Here is a 23,546-nt window from a genome sequence, read left to right as displayed (position 1 = left end):
GCTTGTGTGTCACTCCCATTATCTAATACTGTCTGAAATGATCAATGAGCTAAAATAAAATGATCACAAGCTAAAATAGGCTGCTTAATGAAAATGGACTGTGTTTGAACACATTCTTCTCGATTTCTCTCCATGTCAAAGCGGGCAGGGCAATGCCGCAGGCCGCTAACAGCCCTAACAGCCTATTTCGGCCGAGCACACAGATGCTCTCTCACGCTCACTTGAGCAGGGTCACTTAAGCATTCAAGTGGCATATCCACTGACCGGCAATCTCTCAACACAAATAACACTAGCTAGGAACAATAACTACACATCTCTACCTGCAGAACCATGACCCCTTCACTCTCAAGCCCAGAAAATAACAGATTTTTTAAAAGAGAAGAAGATAGGTTATATCAGTGGAACAGAAAAGTGGTTTTACTTTACATGGGACGGTTCAGTGCAGAATTCACAGGTCCCAAAAAGGCTTACAATGGCATTTATACCTGAAAGCTTGAGTAATACTGCATTAAACAAATGCATAAAGATTAAAATAAATACATTCCATTAAAAATAAAATGCACTCCACATAAAAAGAACTCCACATCTCAACATCAGGATAATGTTTTAAAAACTTTATTTCTCATATTAATCCTTGTTGACAAAATACAAACAGCACTGTATTTTCGCACATTATGCTATGCTCTTAGATAATTCATCTGCTCTTCTTCAATCTTGAAGCAGGTCGAACATGAAGGCACATGAGGCTGAGAAAACACTGAAGGGCTGTTTTTATACCGTAATAAATAGCCAGACATTTCTATGACAATACCTGAACAGACATGTAAACATGGGAGCAATCTCTTGCTGCACAGCACCTAATGTATGCTACACTTCAAAAACAGGCACTGAGAGGTTATTAATAACTATAAATAGCATAAATATACTTCTTAACAGGACATTTTTTGCATTATTACATATTGTAAATAAGAATATTAAATACATTCAGTCACAAAACAGTGCTTACATGCCAAACGAAATGCATGTCAATAGCTGCTTTTCTTTCAAACTAAGAGAATAAGAGAAGAGTTATGTGCTGAAAAACATCTGTAAAGTTTAGCTTTTACACACAGGTTCTATTGTAAACAAAGACACTATAATGCTTGACTTACAAATTCAGCAATTTAGTTAATTATTGAAGATAAAAAATAAAGAAAAACCTTCACAAGAATCCCTTTGACCACTGAACTTTTCATTTCTACTTAACTTTGCTCTACTAATCGATGGAATAACACTTTTAATAGAAATTAAAAGGATACAAATAAACTAAAGGTAAAGAATGTGAAAATCAAACCCACACAAACACATAAATCCCCTCTCTCTAGTCTACTTCCATGGCGGACACATTGTGCTCGTCCTCTGGTTTGTCAGGGACGCTGGTGAGGGGATCTGGATCTTCTGGATGCTTCTCCTCTAAGAGACTGTCTGGTGCTTGCTGCTCTCCAGCTTCTGCTTTCACAAGCCCTGGACTGGCTGCTTTACCCTCTAATGAACAAACGATAGGAGCGCATGTTAGCAAGATTCAATTCACTGTGAAGAGAGGCATATAATTGCATTTTCATGCACAAAATAAATACAATATAGCTAGATCTAAATTTAGAGATTCGTTATTTATTCCACCATCATACCCTAAAAGTGCTCTTTGTTGAAGCATTAAGGCACTACACACATAATGTGACTTTCTGTAAAGCTGATTTGAAACAGCAAAAGCAAAGTAATTTTGATTTGTAAACCACACAGTAATATTTGTAGAATATTAAAATTTTAAACAGCTATTTTCTATTTAAATATACATTTTAAAAAGTAATTTTTGTAATCAAAGCTGTATTTTCAGCGTCATTCAGCCAGTCTTCAGTGTCAAATGATCTTCAGAAATCATAGTGTTCATCTTCAGTTCTCTCTTCACAGCAGTTCAGTCAGTGTACTGTTTGAGTAAATGAATTACTCCGGGATATTGGTTTGTTTGAATTCATTTTTGGATTAATGCGTATTGGAGACGCAAACAGTTTAAAATGATTCAGTTTGATTTGGTGAACCGTTTCAAAAAGATCTGGTTGAATCGAATGATTCATTAGCGAACCGGATATCACAAACTGTTTTGTTTTGAACTCTCTCACAACAGACACGGAAGAGAAGACGATGCTGAATAAAGTTGTAGTTTTTGCTATTTTTGGACCAAAATTTATTTTCGATGTTTCAACAAATTCTGACTGACCCTCTGATGTCACATGGACTACTTTGAAGATGTTTTTCTTACCTTTCTGGACATGGACAGTATACCGTACACACAGCTTCAATGGAAGCACTGAGAGCTCTTTGACTAATTCTAAAATATCTTAAAGAGCCACACAGATGGGAAATCAAAAATTACCTGTATTACAGTGTATGATGTAGCTGTCCATCAGTGTAAACAATGTGCAAATAATTAAACCAAAAAGTACACGATTTATAAAGTTATTGGCTTCTAAAGTAAGGAGTCGACTCTGAATCGCTGAAACGAGTCGTTATAGATTTCAGATCTTTTGCCCATCTCTATGTACGTCACTAGAACACTTTGCATAATAATCTCCGCCTACCGTCTTGAGAGAAACGAAACTCTGACCTGCCCCACCCCCCACACACACAGACGCTCTGGTTGGTGTGAGAGCATCATGTCGAGGAGACAGTGTTTTTAATTGTAAAGGCAAGTTTGTTTTATTTTCACTGCCAAAGAATGAAGATCAGAAGAACCAATGGCTTAAATTCATTTTCACCACAATACCAGATCAGTACAACAAATCCCTTTTGTTGTGTTCACAACATTTCACTGATGACTGCTTTTCTAATCTCGGTGAGTACAGCGGGATTTTCAAAGCGTTTGGCCATAAAAGAGGGTTCATTACCAACTTTATTTAGAATAACGAGCATCTCCGAATCACAACGCAAAGTATGATTATGAAGTTATGTGTTTATTTTCTCCCGAGCGTCTTATCAGTATGTGTGCTGTCTGCGCTGATCGTCATGTACAAACACGTCATTAAAATGAAGTGTAACTCCGTGAATACTCAACGAAGAGACATGAGAGCGATATCTATAGAAAGCTTGACATGTCTACTTTAAAACTAAACAAGTGCTGCCGAAAACAGATATTCTGATATGAAAACAACGCGATGTCTGTTTTTCACGTCTCCCTTCATTACATCCAATGTGACCACGCCCCCGAGCTGAACGCGCTATTCAGATTCAAACTGAATCGCGCTGCTTGAATACACCCACACAGAAGAAAAAGCAGCGAGACTGTTCAAGTTTTTTATTTTACTGTTTGCTTCGCGATGAGAGGAATAAGACATAATTCACCCCAAAAAGATGCTAACGCATTGTTTACCGTGGAGGTGTGTGCGGAACAACCAATCAAAACTGACTATGTTAGTTGACCAATCAGAACACAGTATGCTACCGAAAGGTGGGGTTTAAGGAAACTGAATCTTTTGAACAGCTTCGCACGAACCGTTTGGGGATCTCTGAGAATTGAGGTAATTTTAAAATGATATTTTGCCAAAACGACAATGTTTTTTAACCTTGGATGGATTTAAACCTAATGTACAGGACTTATAAACAGTGATAGGAAGCTTAGAATTTTCATCTTACTGGCTCTTTAAACTGTGTTCAGAAGATGAACTGAGGTCTTACGGGTTTGGAACAACATGAGGGCCAGTAATTAATGACATAATTTTTATCTTTTAGTACTTTAAGTACTAATAAACAGCTAATATGTGAATAATAGTCATATTCTAATTAGATACTAGTTAGTGAGAATTGGTCCTTATATTAAGTGTTAAAAACCAAAATGAAAATTTTTCCATAAAAAAAAAAAGAACACTAACTTTCAGAATGAAGATGCATAATTGAGCACACACACACACACACACACACACACTCAATGTATCATCAATCATCACTTGCTATTGACTGAGCACATAATAAGAGAAGAAACAGCAAGACAGTAGAGAGAGAGACAGAGAGTGTGTGTGTGTGTGTGTGTGTGTGAGTGTGTGTGTGTATGTCGGGTAGAGACACAGGGTAAAGCCCTACTAACTAGACAGCACTGAGGGGAGGAATATAAGACTCTAACGCCTTGAATCACCTCACAGATCTTCTCTCAGCACATCAGCAAATGTCCTCTCAGAGGGCACGAGCAGCAGGGACTCTCTCACACACACACACACACACACACACACACACACACACACACACACACACACTAGACCTGCAGTAAACAAACCCCACCCTTCACAAATCATGCTTTAATACCGCGCACAAGTCCTGAGAATATCAGGAGCATCTAAACATCATCTCCTGCTGCTGCTCAGGTGAACTCTGGTGGAGATCTGGTACCTGGGGCAGGAGGAGAGCTAGACAGGTCTGTCTCCATGGCAACAGCAGGGGGGTCTGACTCTGGGCTCGTCTTGGTGTCTGCGGTGAATTCTGGGAGACGCGGGGCCTGGGGACGTGTCTTCCGGGCCGGGTTCAGGAAATAACAGTAGGCACATCTGAATGCTAAAACAAGCGATAAAAACAAACTCATGAATATGAAAATATACATGCAGATCATTAATGATCGGTGAACGCATGTGTTTACATTCAGAAAACTTCCTCTTCTGGAATAAAGAGCTCGGTGACTTTCTGAACAGGCACAGCATTCTTCTCTCAAACTTACCAATATATTCAAACTCCTCCTTTAAAGCCATGCCATTATGAGACGAGCACTGCTGGCATATCAGAGCGTATCTGCAATAAAAGAGAGAGAAATCATTTCAACTGAAAAAAAAAACAAATAAAAAAACATTTTGTTTAAGTCTAAAGCTGTAAGAGACCACATGACAAAAACTGACCATATTCTAAACAGATGCTAGTCTAATAAATCTAGCTTAGCCTTCACAACTCAATTTACTCAAACTAAAGTACAAAACAGCTAACCAAGGCTGCATTTATTTGATCAAAAATACAGTATAACCGTAATACTGTAAAATATGTATACATTTTACCCAACTGTCTTCTAATTTAATATATTGTAAAATGTAATTCATTCCTGTGATGCAGAGCTTAATATGTCCCTGGAAACTGTAATGGGTTTTTCCTTTGATAAATAGAAAATTCAAAAGAACATCATTTATTAAAAAAAAAAAAAAAAAATTATATATATATAAATTATATATATATAAATAAAATTATTTCATTATTTCAAAATTATATCATATAATTCTGATCCAATTAATGCATCCTTGCCAAACAAACTTTTGAATAGTAGTAAATATTTTAAAGAAAGAAAGGTATTCTTAACCTTCAAATGTTAACATTTATTAACCAGCCCCATTATAAAAAAAAAATGTTTTTTTTTTTTTTTTATGTTTTATTTCATTCCAGTAAAAGTAAAAGTTTGATCATTTAGGCAAGTACCAGTACACACAATTTTTTTCAGCTTTTCTTATGAATTAAAAATATATATATATATATATATATATTCAGTATGTAATACAACCAAGCTGATATTTATTCTCTAGGTTTGGCTGAACAGAAGCTGAACTTCTCTGTATTATATGGTGATCTTTCTTTTTCGGAAATCACATCACACCATGATTTTGCTCAAAGTAAAGATATAAATCATGGCTTCGAGACAGAGCATTCACCTGTTCTGAGGTCCATCACCCACTAGGTACTCAACGACCCTGTCCATGGCTCCTCGCTCTCTGGGGAGGATGGGTCTGGCCAGCGGAGGACCTGGAGGGTGCATTCCTGCGCGCACACACACACACACACACACACACACACACACACACGTGTCAGTGCACTCCACAGACGTGTGACAGTATCTGTGGCTCAGAGCTGCGTGGCCGATGATGAATGATAAGGGCGACAGCTTTTAATAACGACACTGATATGGAGCTCCCTCCTCATGCCCGCTGTGATCCACACTCATAATTAATATAATTTAACATCAAGAGCGATCATAGCGAGAAGACTGGTCATTTCTGCCAGACTTGGCATAGTCAGGAATCCCTGCTGCTGACTCATTTACCAGCATATGGAGACGCCGCAGTGGACCAAGGTGCTTTTCACTTCCAATTGCTTCTTAAAGGTGTTTGCTTGAACAGGACCCAGACTGTTAGCACACAGCAAAACTTGCACGACTAACACAGCAGGCTCTGTGTCACCTGTCAGTCACTGCTAGCAGATGTTTGGAGTCGACTGCATGGGGATAAATGAAATAGCGCTATCCATCCAAAAGATAAAGCTGAAACAGCCTGCGGTTACTCCGGTGTTACTTTAGTATTAGTTTTGCACAATTAAAACATTTATTAATATTCTTGAATTAGCATTTACTTTTTATATTTTCAGATTTCATTTTAAATTGAATTTTTAGCTTTTTTTTAGGCATATGCGTTCACACCAAAAGCAAATAGATAATCAAATTCACGTCTACCGCGTCTAGTTTGCCGCTTGAACGTTTTGAATACATTCGCGCGTCTAGAGGTTCAGTAATTTCACTTTAATGGCAATGAATATGTATTTTTAATTACCGCTGAAGTAAAATAGCCAAACATAATATAGGAGCCTGAGAAAAACACTAATTTTAGAAGAAAAGTTAAGACCATTTAGAATTGTTTTTTTTATAAAACACAGACTGGAGTGGCTCTAGTGTTTTTTGTAGTATTATTTATATAGCAATATCATTACATGACCAATTACTTTTACATTTTCAGCTTTCGTTGAAAGTTTATTTATCGTTTTAGTCATTTTGTTGTGTGCTTTTTTTTCCAGCTTTATTAATTTTAGTTCCTCAACTTAATATCAGTAAATTGTCCATGCAACAATTTCAGCTTTATTCTTAAACAATTTTAATTAACAACAAGATCTTTTTGTCTGTTTATTTCTGACTCAATTCTGATTGCAATGTGTGCTCTGATAGTTTTACTGTGATTTTAGGCAAATGTAGCAGTTAAATCAGCTACAAAAGAAAAAAAAACACATGCATGCATGAAAAAAAACAAACAAACAACAAAACAAAAAAACACTTTGGCATCAACCACTCATACCCCTCTGATTTTAAGGGTAAGGTCAGGACTATGACTGGTCAGTTTTGTCCTTTAAACAACAACAACAACATTACAGATCTGTGATGAAAAACCATTAACAGCCCTTCTATGACTAGTAAAGCCAATGAGGTACATGAGACGCACCCATCACTGCTCCAGGCGTCCCAGCCGGGGTTCCAGGCCTCCGGATCAAACCATGTGGGGTTGATGTAGACAGACCTTTTTCAGGTGGCCCTCCCGGGGCAGAAAGTGGAGTGGGGGGGGCCGAGGGGCCAGGAACGGGTGGAGGACGTCCAGTAGGGCGAGGGGTCACAAGCCGCTGACGCAGCTCTGAGAAGGAAATGACACGATTCTGACAGTGAGATATGAAACCAGATAAGCTGAAGAGTACACCTGGGGTTGATTATCCCCACAGCCCCAGTTGGGGTGATCAAGAAACAGGAAATTTACTTAATACAGAAACCTGCCATTTCAAAGTCGACTCTGATTTCATCAGCAGGAATTATTTATTTATTCACTTTTTAATGCCATGCCAGCATCGAGGCTATTTTTTCGGCGATTTCTGAATAAATTAGCAAAAGGTTCTAAAAGATGTTTCAGATATTTTCACACTAGACAAAAATTCTAAAATGCATTTCTGGTGATACATTTTTACATTTCATCAGCAGGAAAGAACACGTATTAAAGATGCTACAACAAGTTATTACATTCCGATGACAGTCTGGAAAAAAAATAAATCATAAGAATGCCATGAACATGGGTCAACTGTGAGTTGATTTGAGGGAACAGATTTGATTGCTCACCTTGGCCTTGTCTTGGAGTCGCAGGAGGGCCAATGGGTTGAGCCTCTAACTCCTTCAGAGAAAACCAAGAAAAACACTTCAATATTTGCAAATTTAATGGAGTCATTTGTAGATTTAATTATAATAAGGTACTTACAAGCTTTTTCTTAGAGTCGGGGTCGAATCGCTCCAGAATCAGCTTGGCATTTTTGTAGGTTTCAGTTTCCATGACCTGTTCAAGCTGTTTGTGAAAACATTACAATCACATGAATCACAATTACATCAAATAATGATACCAACTGGTTGGCATTAATACTGAAGACACACATTGATATGATTTTTTATTTTTTATTTTTTTATTCCAATTTATAAAAAAATCCATCAGTCCAAGTCAAATGAAGGAACTAGACCTGCTGCTTATATCTGTGCTTAAAAGCTGAAAAAGTCTTCTGTTTAGTTTTATTTTAAAACTCCATTTCAGGGAAAAGAGCAAATAGTGCTAATTATTTAACTTTAATGAATAGAATAATTACAAGCCTTACTGCGATAATGGGGAGTGTGAAAATCCATCAGCTGTAATTATTGAAAGTTATTAGACATGACAGTGGATGACAAGCAATTTCTCAGATTTATTTCCTCCCATCACTAAACACTGTTCATTTTAAGACAAGTCGTTAGCCAAGCACTTTACCAAGTAAAGTCTCTTTGCCAATTACCCGCCGTCTTCATTGATTTCAGATTATTTATTAGGAGCAGAAATGATCTCTTTCTCTCACTGACAGCAGAGGGCCACAATATGATGAAAGGAAAAAAGGACGTTGTTGTGCTAACATTCGCATTAGTGGTCGACCGATATATAGCAAAGACAGATATATCGGCCGATATTTGGCCTTTTTCAAATATCGGCACCAATATCGAACTTTATTTTGATGGCAGTGCCTGAGTACACACAGTGCTCACACTCTCTCACTTGTTCACAGTCATCTTTCACAGTTCTGTCGAGATACGGATAGAAGTCTGTCTAATAAACCGATTATTTATCCGATTACTTTGTTTAACGGTTAAACAAAGAAATTAATGTATACAGAAATTGTTATATTGCTTTTATATCAGGCATATTAGTAATAGAAATGCAAACATTATAATACTTTCTCGTTTGCTGTCAGCATTAAGCAAATATGCATTTATATAATTTAAACAAATCAACGAATGACTAATGAACATTTAATTTCACAAACCTTGCAAACTTCGTCGAAGTCGAAGTCAAAACCAGCATTTTATCCATACGTGTTCTCTGCGTGACGGTCAGTCCGTATGAATTTAATGCTTTAAACTTGTTATTTCAAATTATACTGTCCTTTATGAATTTGCCCCGTCATATTCATGTCATTTTAACTCTGTACTGTGTGTAAAATAAGTGTTACCTTGGCTTTATCTGAAAAATCTGATTCCCAGTGCACACAAACATCCCAGAATACTGAGTTGTACTAAAGTATAATCATGTTTCTTTTACACACTTATTTTTGAATCCATTGTCAAACGATTTCAAATTACTTAAGTATTAATAATATTTAAATAATAATAATAATTTCGGCTCTATATCTGCTATCGTATACATATCGGTTGACCACTAATTAGCATATGACTAACCAGCTCACAGGGGAAGATGGGAGCACACGGACTGCGTGAAATTACAAACTCGCTCATATTAAAAGATCCAAACATATAAGAGAGAGCACCTCCACTTTCTATAAAGCTGTGAAAACAGACAAAAAAAACAGGAAGTGACATTCAAAGACATACACTGCTACTGATTACTCACTATTTTCTTTTTCTCTGCTCTCAGCTCTTCTAATTTTTCATCTAAGATGCAAAAAATAAAAAGAACAGAAAAATGAATGCGTAGATACGATGAACACCACTGGCTCATCCTAACATAGTGACCTCATAATGAAAACAAGTTCAGTAAGAATCTCTTACTGTTTCTCTCGGTTCGTTTGTTGTATAAAACAATCAGCAGTTTCCTCAGCAGCCAAACTCTGCAAACCGGAAAAGCAACTCATTTATAAAGTCATATGATCATTTGGATATTCATGCATTGCATATCAAAAGATTCAAGTAACTTCAAATTCATACTATGTGCCATCGGTCTGAATTCAAAAACTGAACTGAAAGTACTTACAACAGAGGAAATAGCAAGAATGGTGACGCCACTATTAATTTTCCTATCATCCGCTCTGGGATGTACCACACATAGACGACTGTACAGGCGATCAAGTACAGCAGGGCCGAGTACAGCAGCAGTCTGTAAACCCATAACTTCAGCTGCTTCTGGTTCTTCTCTCTGTATTCCTCAAGGGACTGGATATCCTGAGGGAGATCAATTAAAACACTCCATAAAACCCCACAAAGCCAGGAATTAGAGAGTGGCATTCAAACAGCAGAAAAAAAACACTCAGATTTGGAGTATAATTCATATTCAATCACATTTCTATCAAAATTACAACAAAAATAACACATGATGTCTTTAAAACTGTACCCGGTATTGAATACTAAGCCTAAAGTTCAAATATATTTCAGAAAAATGGCAATTAATGAAACTGTGTGCATGCAAAAGCTATCAGTAGAACTTTCAGGTGTATGTTTCAGCAGGATCAGGTCAAATAAATGCATGCATGACGGCTTAAGGACATCGAATTAAAGTAAAAATGTAAAATATCCTGCAGCATACAGAAAGTATGAAAGGAAAAGTTGTTTTGTCTAAACTCGAATCAAATCCCCATGACCTAAATACCTAAGGCAGAACTTGAGAGACAGGCTCTAATCAGAACCTGCAGAAATGAAATTTAACTGCGTACTGATCTAATCTTGTCAAGACACACACCAGGTCCAACGTGTTTAAATCACATTTTGAAGTCACATTAGAAGGCTTTGCTTCTTTGGTACAACCAAGTTATTTGTACAACACTCAAGCTCTGAGATATGGCAACTGAACAGACCTCTCTCAGTGAGGTAGTACTGTATAACCCCCATCTTAAAATATCTAATGACTGTCACACAGTGCCTTTCTGCAGCAGACATTTGTGTCTGTCTGTAACCATGTGTTATTCTGAGACACAACTGAACCTAAATTACATAGATAAAATAATAATAAATAAATAGATACATACACCAGTTCAAATTATTCCCATGGCCTGAATGCAAAAGGACACCTTCAATGTTAGAAAAGTATAACAGACTGAATGAGTGAAGTCAGGAAATGGTTGAAAGTGCAGTTTTATACCTTATCAAGACCCTCCAAGACCTCCACGGTGGTGGGCTTTGCCTATGGATGGATACAGTACAGTGAGCAACAATAAAGCAAGCTGGTAGGAGGTACAGATGTTCACAATTGGGACGTTTCTCTATTTAGATAGCAGGGGTGATGAACGGCGGTCCTGGAGAGCCACAGTCCTGCAGAGTTCAGCTCCAACCCTAATTAAATCTCACCCAGAGTAACCCCTTCAGACATTGATTAGCTTGTTCAGATGTGTTTGATTTAGGCTTGAAGCAAAACTCTGCAGGACTGCGGCTCTTCAGGACTAACGTTCACCACCCCGGTATATAGCATGTTATATTAATATCAAACCACACTCTTAATTATGAAACTTTTGAAGGAATAGTTCACCCAAAACATAGAAATCGCTGTAGATTTACTCATCATCATGCCATGCAAGACTAGCATTACATCACTTGTTCACCAATGGATGCTCTGCAGTGAATGGGTGCCGTCAGAATGAGAGTCCAAACAGCGTATAAAAACTTCTTGCGAAAATCAAGCATCAAAAGCAGTCCATAAAAGATATTATCAAATATGTCTGTGGATTTGGATGCAGGATGTGATTTTGATGGACATTTTCACTGAAGGAAGCATTATTATAGATTAGAGACAGTTTAAAGTTAAAACACCTTAACAATATATTTGTTTCTTACAAACATGCAGCTTTTTCCTTCAAGACTACTTGGATTATTGTGATGTTTTTATCAGCTGTTTGGACTCTCAATCTGACGGCACCCATTCACTGCAAAGCATACACTGCTGAGCAAGTGATACAAGGATACATTTCTACAAATCTGATGAAGAAACAAACTCATCTACATCTTGGATGTCCCTTAAGTGAGTAAAATTTCAATTAACTTTCATTTTTTGGTGATCTATTCCTTTAAGGCTTTGTAGCATTCAAGAAAGACAACAGCACGCCATACGTCTGTGTGACATCTCTTTCAATCCACTTTAAAATCAAATTGCAGATGTTAACATAAATACTGCATACAGCATAAGTGTACATCCTACAGGTTGAGTGAATGAAGCACGTTTACCCTCCAGCGAGACACCAAAGCCCCCATCTTGTGAGGACAGTCCTTCTCTCCAAGCCTGGGCTCTGTTTCTCCTGTCGTCCACACCAAAGCCAGACACCTGTTCACAAATAAAGGCAACCATTTCATTCAACAAAAACAATACTTAAGACACAAACAAGATTATGATCTATGTTTTCCACTTGGGAAAACACACGGATTAGATGAGAATGGATTATAAAACCTAAGTAGGCTTTTATTCACAAACATTTGGGTGCTTAAGTCACATTTATTAAAAGTGTGCATGTCTTCAAACAAATGCTGCTTGAGTTTTTTTTTTTTTTTTCTCAGAACCAAGTTAATTTTCTGATCCATTTGATTTTTAGTAGTAATCAAACGCACACGTGTTGATTATCATATTAGCCTGCAATATGACCCATGAATGTTCCAATACCTTTTGTCTTCCTATATCTATTGCTTAGTCATTTTAAACCAAACAAACGTATTTTTCGACAGATGCTTTGCTTGAAGAGTGCATTTGTGCAGTTCTACTTTACAAAAAATACCACTCAAAGTTAAGTTTTGTTTTCTGTTGCAATGACATCTGATCTTTCATTCAGAAATCATGGCATGCAATGCATGTGCAAGTGCTTCCAGATCCCACTGTATCTCACACATGCAGGGTCAGATGCATGAGTGACATCAAACATCTTCACAGCTCACACAAAACCTGGAGGCTCTGGAAAGTAACAAGACACTCCTCTATTTTAAACTGCAGAGTCCTCCAGAGCTCAGAGTGTTTGAAGAGTGGATAGTGGTGAGAAAACCCGCTGGAAGCACCAATGAAAGTCAGTTTATTTATAACTTTATTCAGCCTCACCCTAACAGCTTGGAATGCGGTTTAAGATCAAAATCAAACTCTTATATTCCGGGAAAATTCAGGTCTAGTGTGATTAAATCTAACATTTACTTACTTTTAAAAAACGATTCGCACTATATTTTTGAAACGATGATTAATCAAGAAACTTCAACAATTTCATTCTGTCAGCAAAAACATTGCGCTTTATACGTTTTAGCATAGCATATATTTTCCGACAGATTATGTTTCCTTAATCTATAGTATCAGGAGTATTTTAACGTTAAATGCAGACCTACAAAGCCTCACTTTGAGAAAGCCTAGCCTGCTGCTGTCAGCTGATACAGAGACGAGATTAGACGCCGTGTTGTGCTCTCTGACACGCACGCCCTGTTATACAGCGATTTTGTGCATAAACACGCCGAAAACAAACACAACAAACGATCAATGAGGATGCCTTACCCCTGAAAAAAAGATATTATCCAGACGAGACTCGCGATATTATTTCTGCACTTCCACAACCTACGTCATCAAACTGTTCCCACAAGCCCACGCGGCACGGACCTCCTCCACTTCACTGCTCTGTCACGTGATCGAGCACTCGCTCTCTCTCAAAGCGCGGGAAAATAGAACGAACATCACGCCGTGCTTCTGCAGAGTTTACGTCACGGCGGAAACAAGAGATTTCAAAAAGTTATACGCTATATATATGCTTATATTGAGTGTTTTAAATTAAATGATACTATAATAATACTATAACAGTGTTACTGTATTTGAAAACGTTACATTGCTGTATATGCTAATATAAAATGTGCTAATATAAAATGTTACATTCACATTTCCTTCATAATTAATGTTTATTTAAAATAGTGACATTAAAATAATAGTAGCTTGTAATCCATTTTAAAAGATATACTTGAATGAATGACCAATCAGTAAGAAACTTTGTATGAATAGACTTTTATGCTATTGACAGTACCAGTAATTGGCTTTGTGCCATACATGACACCAGTTTACTTGGATTAAGGTAATGGGACAGTAGGCTACAATTTACATCTAATATTCTGATTATTGCTTATGCATATTACTACAGTACATGTAAACTGGCAAAGACACACAAAACAGACACAGACAACTGTAATCCACTACTTTATGACTTATATGTCTTTTTTTATATATAGCATACTTTCTGGAGAAAAGTAGAACTAGAAAGGTCTGCATGAGGTGGTGAAATGTACATTGCAAATATGTGATGAGCAGTTTGGTTATTTTTTTATGTAGCTGAAGAAAATTAGCCTATACTAGGTTTGTCAGTTCCATTAATTCCCATTCCAAAAGATAAAATAAAAAAAAAAGGCTTGAATGTGAATATATAATGGTTGTCTTTGTTTAGGTGCTGTATAATATGATGAGGAGAAATTGGTATGTCCTTGTAGAGAAACAAAGCATATAGGGCATATTAAAGGCTATTCCAAAATCATCTTACCCTCAAATGTAGTTTTTCTGATGTAACTATATAAATATGCCTATTTAGGTTCAGTTATATATATATATATATATATATATATATATATATATATATATATATATATATATATATATATATATATATACATACAAACAAATAAGGCACATTTTTATGTTAACATATATAAAATGTACACAGTAAACAGTAGCAACCTGCCATTGTTTAATTAAGAAATTATTTCTTCCTTACACTTAAATTTAGTTTTTTTGGTGTAACCTAATGTCTGTTGTTCTTGTTCTGGTTTTGGTTGATTCAGTGATGTAACATAATATTTTTAACTTCAAATGAATGAAGCACATTTTAGGTCATTATTTCGGTCAGCTGCTCAGAGCTGACAAAAACAAAAACATACAACAAGAATGTATGTTTTGCCATTATTATAGAGGGTTAGAATTTGCATACCTTTACTGTTGAATAGTGAGTTTGGATACACCTTCTGGTGCTACTTGGACACGTCATCGTGAAAAACCCGGGATCATAGGGTGTTTCGGGTCTTTAATCTTCATACACCCTCACCCGGGCGACCCAACCGGGGGTGATCAGTCCCCGGCTTGTGTCCAAGTGGCAGGTTGCTCCACGGATCCCCCCTACGGATCCACAGCCACCGAGAAGCCCTCTCTGCGGCCTCTAAGATGTTTGTGGTGGCTTTTTTCAATCACTCCAACTTCACTCCAAGGAGTTTGAGGGTTCGCATCAGTGAGTGGCCAGCGAAGCCTCGGCACCCGACCTCGACTGGCTCGCAGTGAGTTTTCCAGCCATTGTTCCGACATTCCGAGCTGAGCCCTGCGTACTTAGCCCTCTTACGCTCGTGGGCCTCTTCAATACGGTCTTCCCAGGGGACAGTTAGTTCCAGGATAACCACTTGCTTGGTAGACTCAGATGTTAGCACCATGTCTGGGCGGAGAGAAGTGGCTGTGATGTTGCCTGGGAACTTAAGCTGTCTTCCAAGGTCAACCTGAAGCTGCCAATCATGAGCAGTGGAGAGGAGCCCCACCGTAGAGCTAGGCCGGTGGAATTGTTCCTTCTGCCCAGCTCTAATGAAGGTGATTGTTTGTTTGGGGGCTGCCTGGGTCTTGCTGAGCTGGATCGCTGTGCAGATGGAGTCCGCCAAAGCCTTTAGCACCTGGTCGTGGCGCCAGCGGTACCGCCCTTCCCCTAGCGCTCTTGAGCAGCTGCTCAAAATGTGCTCCAGTGTGCCCCTCTTCTTGCACAACTTGCACTCAGGAGTGTCTGCCAGGCCCCAGGTGTGCAGGTTAGCTGGGCTTGGGAGGACGTCATAGACGGATTGGACAAGAAACTTGATCCGAAATGGCTCTGCTTTCCAGAGCTCTGCCCAGGTTATTCTGCGTGGATCTGCATGTTCCCACCTGGTCCACGCTCCTTGTTTGGACATGCTGGCCATTTTGGTGTAGCGTTCTTCCTCCACCTCTGCTCGTATCTCGTCCTGAATCAGTTTGCGCCTCTCTTTTCCATGAGCCAGATCATAACGTGGCTTGGGAAAACAACCAAGACCTGCTCGTCCCATTGCCACGGAGCCCACCAGCGTTTTGTGCCTTAGTCGTGCCTCAGCTTTAGTGACGGCTTCTTGCGCCTGCCACTTTCTTCCGGTCTTCACGAGGATTCCTGCTGCTGCGACTTTTGTGTCTTTGGAGTCCCTGTACATCAATACCTCTCTTGAGCGGTGACTTTGAACTCCTCTGATAGTCCACTCAAAGGAAGATGCAACTTGGTGGAATGGCCGTAAAGGGCAATGCTGCTCAAGGACCGAGGGAGCCCCAGCCATTTTCTGAGGAACTGGCTGATAGACTTCTCTAGAACCTCGACTGTTGATGTTGGTACCTCGTAGACTAATAGGGGCCAGAGTATTCTTGGCAAGACTCCGTGCTGGTAGATCCAGGTTTTGAATTTTCCGGGGAGACCACATCTGTCAATCGCAGTGAGCCAGGTAGTCAGGTCGCACTTGGTTTGTTTTATGGCAGCTGAGTCCTTCAGGGAGCTATCAAAGAACATCCCCAAGCTCTTGACTGGTTTTTCAGTCACTGATGGAATCATGGTCTCTCCCAGGGCAAAGCGGAAACGGTCGGACACTTTACCCTTCCTTAGGACCAGAGACCTGGACTTGGCAGGCTTGAAGCTCATCCTTGCCCAGGAGATGAGCCGTTCCAGCCCCTGTAGAAGCCACCTGCACCCTGGAACAGATGTTGTCATCACTGTTAAGTCGTCCATGAAGGCTCTTATGGGGGGCTGACGGGTCCCAGATTTTGACTTGGGCCCTCTGCATTCCACCTCGGCCGACTTGACAATCATGTTCATGGCCAGTGAGAAGAGAGATACAGAGATTGTGCAGCCAGTGATTATCCCCTTTTCAAGTTGATGCCATGAGGATGTTACTTGGCCTGAAGAGACTCGTGCGCTGAAGTTGTAGTAATAGTCCAAGATGAGGTTGCGGATCTTGACAGGAACATGGTGTCTTACCAGTGCGGTTTCAACGAGCTTGTGTGGAATAGACCCGTAGGCATTGGCCAGGTCAAGCCAGAGAGTTGCCAGATCTCCTTTGCTCTCCTTAGCCTCCCGGATCAGCTGTGTCACCACCCCTGTGTGCTCCAGACATCCAGGTACTCCTGGGACTCCTCCCTTCTGGACTGAGGTGTCAATGTAGGTGTTCTTCAGGAGGAAGTCTGACAGACGTTGGGACACGATTTTGAAAAAAATCTTGCTTTCAACACTGAGCAGCGAGATGATGCGAAACTGATCAATGTTGCAAGAGCCCTCCTCCTTCGGAATCCAGACTCCCTCAGCGTACCTCCATTGCGCAGCTACTTTCCCTCTCCGCCAGATCACCTTCAGGATCTTCCAGAGACATCTGAGGAGCTGCGGGCACTGCTTGTAGACCTTATAGGGGACCCCGCTGGGACCGGGAGCGGAGCTGGATCTTGCCGCTCTAACGGCTTCTTCCACCTATTTCAGCGTGGGTTCAGCGCTGTCGAATTGGATCCCTGGTTCAGGTGGCGCCACCAAATCCCTGCAAGGTTCAAGGTCATGGTCCCTCAAGGTGTCACTAAAAGTGGCGTGGAGATGGTTGTCGATCTCCTCTACCGGGCAAGCGAGGTGGCCACTTTGCTTCTGGCCCAGTAGTTTCTTGATAAAGCTGAAGGGATTGCCAATGAAAGCACTACGTTTCTGAGCCCTTTCCTTGCCCTTCCTTCGGTGCCGTTCAGCTCTCCTCAGTGAGATGAGTCTCTTCCTTATGATGTTTGTGAGTTCTGACAAGGCAGCCCTTTCTTCTTCCTTGGCCATCTTGAACTGACGTCTCAGGGATTTTAGTTCTTGTCTCAGCTGACTGATCTTGGCTTCTCGCCGGTTGAGCTTCGCTGGATTCCTACCTCCTCTTCTTTCCTCGACACCAAACCGCTCTGCTCCCATGTTCATTATGATGGTACACATGGTCTGGAGCTTCTGGTCGACACTGCCCCTTGAGATGGATTCCAGGCACTTGTCTACATCCTCGTCCAGCTTAAGCCACTCCTTATTGTTTGCGGCAGGCCACTTCACCCTACGGTGTTCCGATTTCCTGCTTGGTGGGGGAATTTGTGTGGCATGGAGGTTCCGGGTACTGTGGGGAGATTCCGGACCCGGCTCCTCCTCCGTCTCACCAGGTTCAGCAGCCGGTGTGACAGTAACTGCTGCCCCAGCTGCCGTACCTGAGCGTAGCTTCACTTGATCCCTCCTGAGGCAGGCCATCTTTGCCTGGTGGATCTTCAGGCCCTTCAGGTTTTTGCAGACCTTGCCGCAAATACAGACTGCGCTCGTAATCCGTTGTACATTTGCTTGGGTCGTTACCGGTAATTCCGTCCGATTGGGATGCTCATTCTCCCCCCCTCTCGGGTATCCCTGGGGGTATATTTCTGTGGGGTTCTTCGTAGCTTGTTGTGGGTGCTCCCTCTCAGGAGCTGCAGGTCGGGGGGCTAGCCCTCCCTGCCCCCGGTTGCCGTCTTTCCGAGCTGTCTGCTGTCTCTCCAGCCGTCGCCACTCTATTCGTGGATGTCATCCAGACTTTCCTGGAGGTCACTGGCTGTGCCAGGTAGGTTTGAGTTTGGATACACCTTCTGGTGCTACTTGGACACGTCATCACGTCATAGTAATTATATTACAGGATAATTGGTTAATCCATTTATTTATTTATTTTCTGATGTTTAAGTAGTACATGGTCTCTGTCATGCATTGATTTATTCATTTTTACAATATCCCAGTATTTGTCATTAATTTGGCTATATGGATGTCTTAAACTGTCCTGAAATATAATAAAAGCTATATCATCCCATTCAGCACTTTACAAAGTACTGATCTGAAACTTTATTTTAAAATAAAAAGGTAGCTATCAGTGAATATTACACAAGACCATTTCAAGACTTCATGTTAAAAAAGCAACGGCAAATATTTTTTGAGAAACCTGCCAATGCTTCTGATGATTGGTGCTCTCTCTTCGGAATCTGATAACTCTGAAATGGAGAGAGGATGGGGCATTCAGTATGAAATCTAGAGCTAGCATGTGTGCTATAAGGACCATGCATGGGTTGGGTTGGACCATACTGCCTCAGCTGGAAATAGTGAAGATCAGCACCATGGACAGCAACTGTACTCATAAATGTATAACTTTCACAACACAGTGTGAGTAGATTAAATCCAGTGCACTGTCACGCTGCCAGTCTTTGTTTTCCTGGGTGTTCCCTAGTGAGCTCACTTCTCCTTAGGCACTTCACCATAGGCACTTTAATTCCGCTAGTCTGGTTGTGTCTTCACAGTAATTGCACTCCAATTAGAATCGCACAGGTGTTGACAATACTCTGTCATTAGTTTCCCTATATAGAGCCGTCTTTCTCTGTTGTCATTATGGAGTCCTTACCCTATGTGTCTCATGCTCTCGTTCCCCAAGATTTCCTCTACCTTCTCGTTCTTCCGAGTTCCCCGTTTCATCCGGTTCCCTCTTTTGGTTTTGTTTGTCTCTCATGACTGTTTATTTTGTATTTACCCTTCTGTTTAAATAAAACCCTTACCTGCATTTGGATCCAACCCTCTCTTTGTGTTTCTCCTAAACCCTACCGTGACAGAAGGACTCCATCAATCAAGGATCCAGCGGTATGTCTGCTGCCATGTCTTCATCAGCCAGCAAGCGAAATGGTTTTGAGGGCTCTCGCCTAGTGGTGTTCCGGGGGACCAGGGGAGGTCGCTCCGGAGCAAGCGGTCGAGAGGAGGTCCGGCAGCGATCGCCACTGTGGCCTCCCATCGAACCGAGATTCGGATGGGGGCTGCCATTTCCCCAGGATGTCCCGAGAGGAGAGGGGAGATGCAGATCGGCTGAGCCAGCGCCGTGGTACCAGATGGCCGCCAGTCCTGTGCAGCGGCACCAAATGGCTGCCAGCTCAGCCCCACAGCACAAGATGGCCGCCACCCCAACCCCACAGCACAGGATGGCCGCCAGCCCAGCCCCACAACCCAAGATGGCCGCCAGCCCAGCCCCACAGCACAAGATGACCGCCAGCCTAGCGCCACAGCCCAAGATGGCCGCCAGCCTAGCGCCACAGCCCAAGATGGCCGCCAGCCTAGCGCCACAGCCCAAGATGGCCGCCAGCCTAGCACCACAGCCCAAGATGGCCGCCAGCCCAGCGCCACAGCCCAAGATGGCTGCCAGCCCAGCACCACAGCACAAGATGGCCGACTCAACGACACCGATTCTCCATCGTAGAGGGCGGAGGAGGAGACAGGCAGCTACTGTTCCTCAGGACCCGGAGAACGTTCCCGAGCGGGCCGCTGCCATCCATGAGGCCATTCCCGATGCGGTGCCCGCTGCTGTTCCGGAGGCGGTGGCTGAGGCTGTTCCCGATGCGGTGCCCGCTGCTGTTCCGGAGACCGAGGCGGTGCCCGCTGCTGTTCCGGAGGCCGAGGCGGTGGCCGAGGCTGTTCCCGAGGCCGAGGCTGTTCCCGAGGAGGTGCTCGATGCTGTTCGAGAGGCCGAGGCTGTTCCCGAGGCGGTGCCCGATGCAGTTCCCGAGGCGGTGCCCGATGCAGTTCCCGAGGCGGTGCCCGATGCTGTTCCCGAGGCGGTGCCCGATGCAGTTCCCGAGGCGGTGCCCGATGCAGTTCCCGAGGCGGTGCTCGATGCAGTTCCCGAGGCTGTTCCCGAGGCGGTGCCCGATGCAGTTCCCGAGGCGGTGCTCGAGACAGTTCCCGAGGCTGTTCCCGAGGAGGTGCCCGAGGCTGTTCCCGAGGAGGTGCCCGATGCAGTTCCCGAGGCGGTGCCCGATGCAGTTCCCGAGGCGGTGCCCGATGCTGTTCCCGAGGCGGTGCCCGATGCTGTTCCCGAGGCGGTGCCCGATGCAGTTCCCGAGACGGTGCCCGATGCAGTTCCCGAGACGGTGCCCGATGCAGTTCCCGAGGCGGTGCCCGATGCAGTTCCCGAGGCGGTGCCCGATGCTGTTCCCGAGGCGGTGCCCGATGCTGTTCCCGAGGCGGTGCCCGATGCTGTTCCCGAGGCCGAGGCTGTTCCCGAGGAGGTGCTCGATGCTGTTCGAGAGGCCGAGGCTGTTCCCGAGGCGGTGCCCGATGCTGTGGCCGAGACTGTTCCCGAGGAGGTGCTCGATGCTGTTCGAGAGGCCGAGGCTGTTCCCGAAGCGGTGCCCGATGCTGTTCCCGAGGCGGTGCCCGATGCAGTTCCCGAGGCGGTGCTCGATACAGTTCCCGAGGCTGTTCCCGAGGAGGTGCCCGATGCAGTTCCCGAGGCGGTGCCCGATGCAGTTCCCGAGGCGGTGCCCGATGCAGTTCCCGAGGCGGTGCCCGATGCTGTTCCCGAGGCGGTGCCCGATGCAGTTCCCGAGGCGGTGCTCGATGCAGTTCCCGAGGCTGTTCCCGAGGAGGTGCCCGATGCTGTTCCCGAGGCGGTGCCCGATGCTGTTCCCGAGGCGGTGCCCGATGCAGTTCCCGAGGCGGTGCTCGATGCAGTTCCCGAGGCTGTTCCCGAGGAGGTGCCCGATGCTGTTCCCGAGGCGGTGCCCGATGCGGTTCCCGAGGCGGTGCCCGATGCGGTTCCCGAGGCGGTGCCCGATGCAGTTCCCGAGGCGGTGCCCGATGCAGTTCCCGAGGCGGTGCCCGATGCTGTTCCCGAGGAGGTGCCCGAGGCGGTGCCCGATGTTGTTCCCGAGGCGGTGCCCGATGTTGTTCCCGAGGCGGTGCCCGATGCTGTTCCTGAGGCGGTGCCCGATACTGTTCACGAGGCGGTGCCCGATGTTGTTCCCGAGGCGGTGCCCGATGCTGTTCCCGAGGCGGTGCCCGATGCAGTTCCCGAGGCGGTGCCCGATGCAGTTCCCGAGGCGGTGCCCGATGCAGTTCCCGAGGCGGTGCCCGATGCTGTTCCCGAGGCGGTGCCCGATGCAGTTCCCGAGGCGGTGCTCGATGCAGTTCCCGAGGCGGTGCCCGATGCTGTTCCCGAGGCGGTGCCCGATGCAGTTCCCGAGGCGGTGCCCGATGCAGTTCCCGAGGCGGTGCTCGATGCAGTTCCCGAGGCTGTTCCCGAGGCGGTGCCCGATGCGGTTCCCGAGGCGGTGCCCGATGCGGTTCCCGAGGCGGTGCCCGATGCAGTTCCCGAGGCGGTGCCCGATGCTGTTCCCGAGGCGGTGCCCGAGGCGGTGCCCGATGCTGTTCCCGAGGCGGTGCCCGATGTTGTTCCCGAGGCGGTGCCCGATGCTGTTCCCGAGGCGGTGCCCGATACAGTTCCCGAGGCGGTGCCCGATGCAGTTCCCGAGGCGGTGCCCGATGCAGTTCCCGAGGCGGTGCCCGATGTTGTTCCCGAGGCGGTGCCCGAGGCTGTTCCCGAGGAGGTGCTCGATGCTGTTCGAGTGGCCGAGGCGGTGCCCGATGCTGTTCCCGAGGCTGTTCCCGAGGAGGTGCTCGATGCTGTTCGAGTGGCCGAGGCGGTGCCCGATGCTGTTCCCGAGGCGGTGCCCGATGCTGTTCGAGTGGCCGAGGCGGTGCCCGATGCTGCTCCCGAGGCGGTGCCCGATACAGTTCCCGAGGCGGTGACCACAAGGCCGTGGCGGTCTTCTGCTCCGCCCTGGGGGACTCTGGCGGTGACCACAAGGACGTGGTGGTCGTCCGCTCCGCCCTGGGGGACTCTGGCGGTGACCACGAGGACATGGTGGTCGTCCGCTCCACCCTGGGCGACTCTGGCGGTGACCATGAGGACGTGGTGGTCGTCCGCTCCGCCCTGGGGGACTCTGGCGGTGACCATGAGGACGTGGTGGTCTTCTGCTCCGCCCTGGTGGACTCCGGCCTCGACCACAAAGACGTGGTGGTCTTCCGCTCCGCCCTGGAGGGTTTTGACTTTGACCACAAGGCCGTGGTGGTCTTCCGCTCCGCCCTGGAGGGCTCTGGCCTTGACCACACGGCTGTGGTGGTCATCTGCTCCGTCCTGGTGGACGCCTCAACATGTCCTTCATGGACTTATGTTTTGTGTTTTTTGAGTTCTGTTTCTGTCTGTTCCCTTTAGTTTAGTCCGGTCCTCCTCCCTCCTGGTCTCCCTGTTTTATGTTTACATTTCTGGTGTTTGTTCCCCATGTGTTCCTTTTCCGGCCCTCCGTCCCTCCCCCTGAGCCTCCACCTGTCCGCCTCCCTCCTGGACTCCTTGTTTTGTGTTGCACCTTTCCATTTCTCCTGGTTGCTCATGTCCCTGTTTTCTGTCCCTCCGTCCCTCCCCCTGGTCCGCCGCCGTTCCACCTCCCTCCTGCCTCTTTTTCTGTTGGGGTTTTCCTGAGTTTAGGTGGAGCATCTGGTAGCTGCTCCGTAGGGGAGGGGGTAATGTCACGCTGCCAGTCTTTGTTTTCCTGGGTGTTCCCTAGTGAGCTCACTTCTCCTTAGGCACTTCACCATAGGCACTTTAATTC

At 44.3% G+C, this 23,546-nt stretch overlaps 1 protein-coding gene and 1 pseudogene across 1 annotated transcript; both read right to left on the bottom strand.

Moving 5' to 3' along the window:
• Nucleotides 1-599: 599 nt before the first annotated feature.
• On the bottom strand, nt 600-13,714 carry lnpa (limb and neural patterns a). The gene is made up of 13 exons (XM_052566306.1): nt 13,548-13,714; nt 12,254-12,350; nt 11,178-11,219; nt 10,077-10,264; nt 9,875-9,933; nt 9,717-9,757; nt 8,052-8,135; nt 7,916-7,967; nt 7,257-7,442; nt 5,706-5,811; nt 4,736-4,806; nt 4,414-4,575; nt 600-1,524 (listed from the first exon to the last, which is right to left on the bottom strand). Exons 2-13 carry the CDS (start codon nt 12,278-12,280, stop codon nt 1,361-1,363), a joined length of 1,182 nt encoding a protein of 393 aa, XP_052422266.1. The 5' UTR covers nt 12,281-12,350; nt 13,548-13,714; the 3' UTR covers nt 600-1,360.
• A 1,401-nt stretch (nt 13,715-15,115) lies between these two features.
• On the bottom strand, nt 15,116-18,596 carry LOC127965503 (uncharacterized; annotated as a pseudogene).
• Nucleotides 18,597-23,546: the final 4,950 nt, after the last annotated feature.

The sequence above is a fragment of the Carassius gibelio genome, chromosome B9 (genome assembly GCF_023724105.1).
Source record: "Carassius gibelio isolate Cgi1373 ecotype wild population from Czech Republic chromosome B9, carGib1.2-hapl.c, whole genome shotgun sequence".
Taxonomy (NCBI): domain Eukaryota; kingdom Metazoa; phylum Chordata; class Actinopteri; order Cypriniformes; family Cyprinidae; genus Carassius; species Carassius gibelio.
This window is presented reverse-complemented; position numbering and strand designations above follow the sequence as displayed.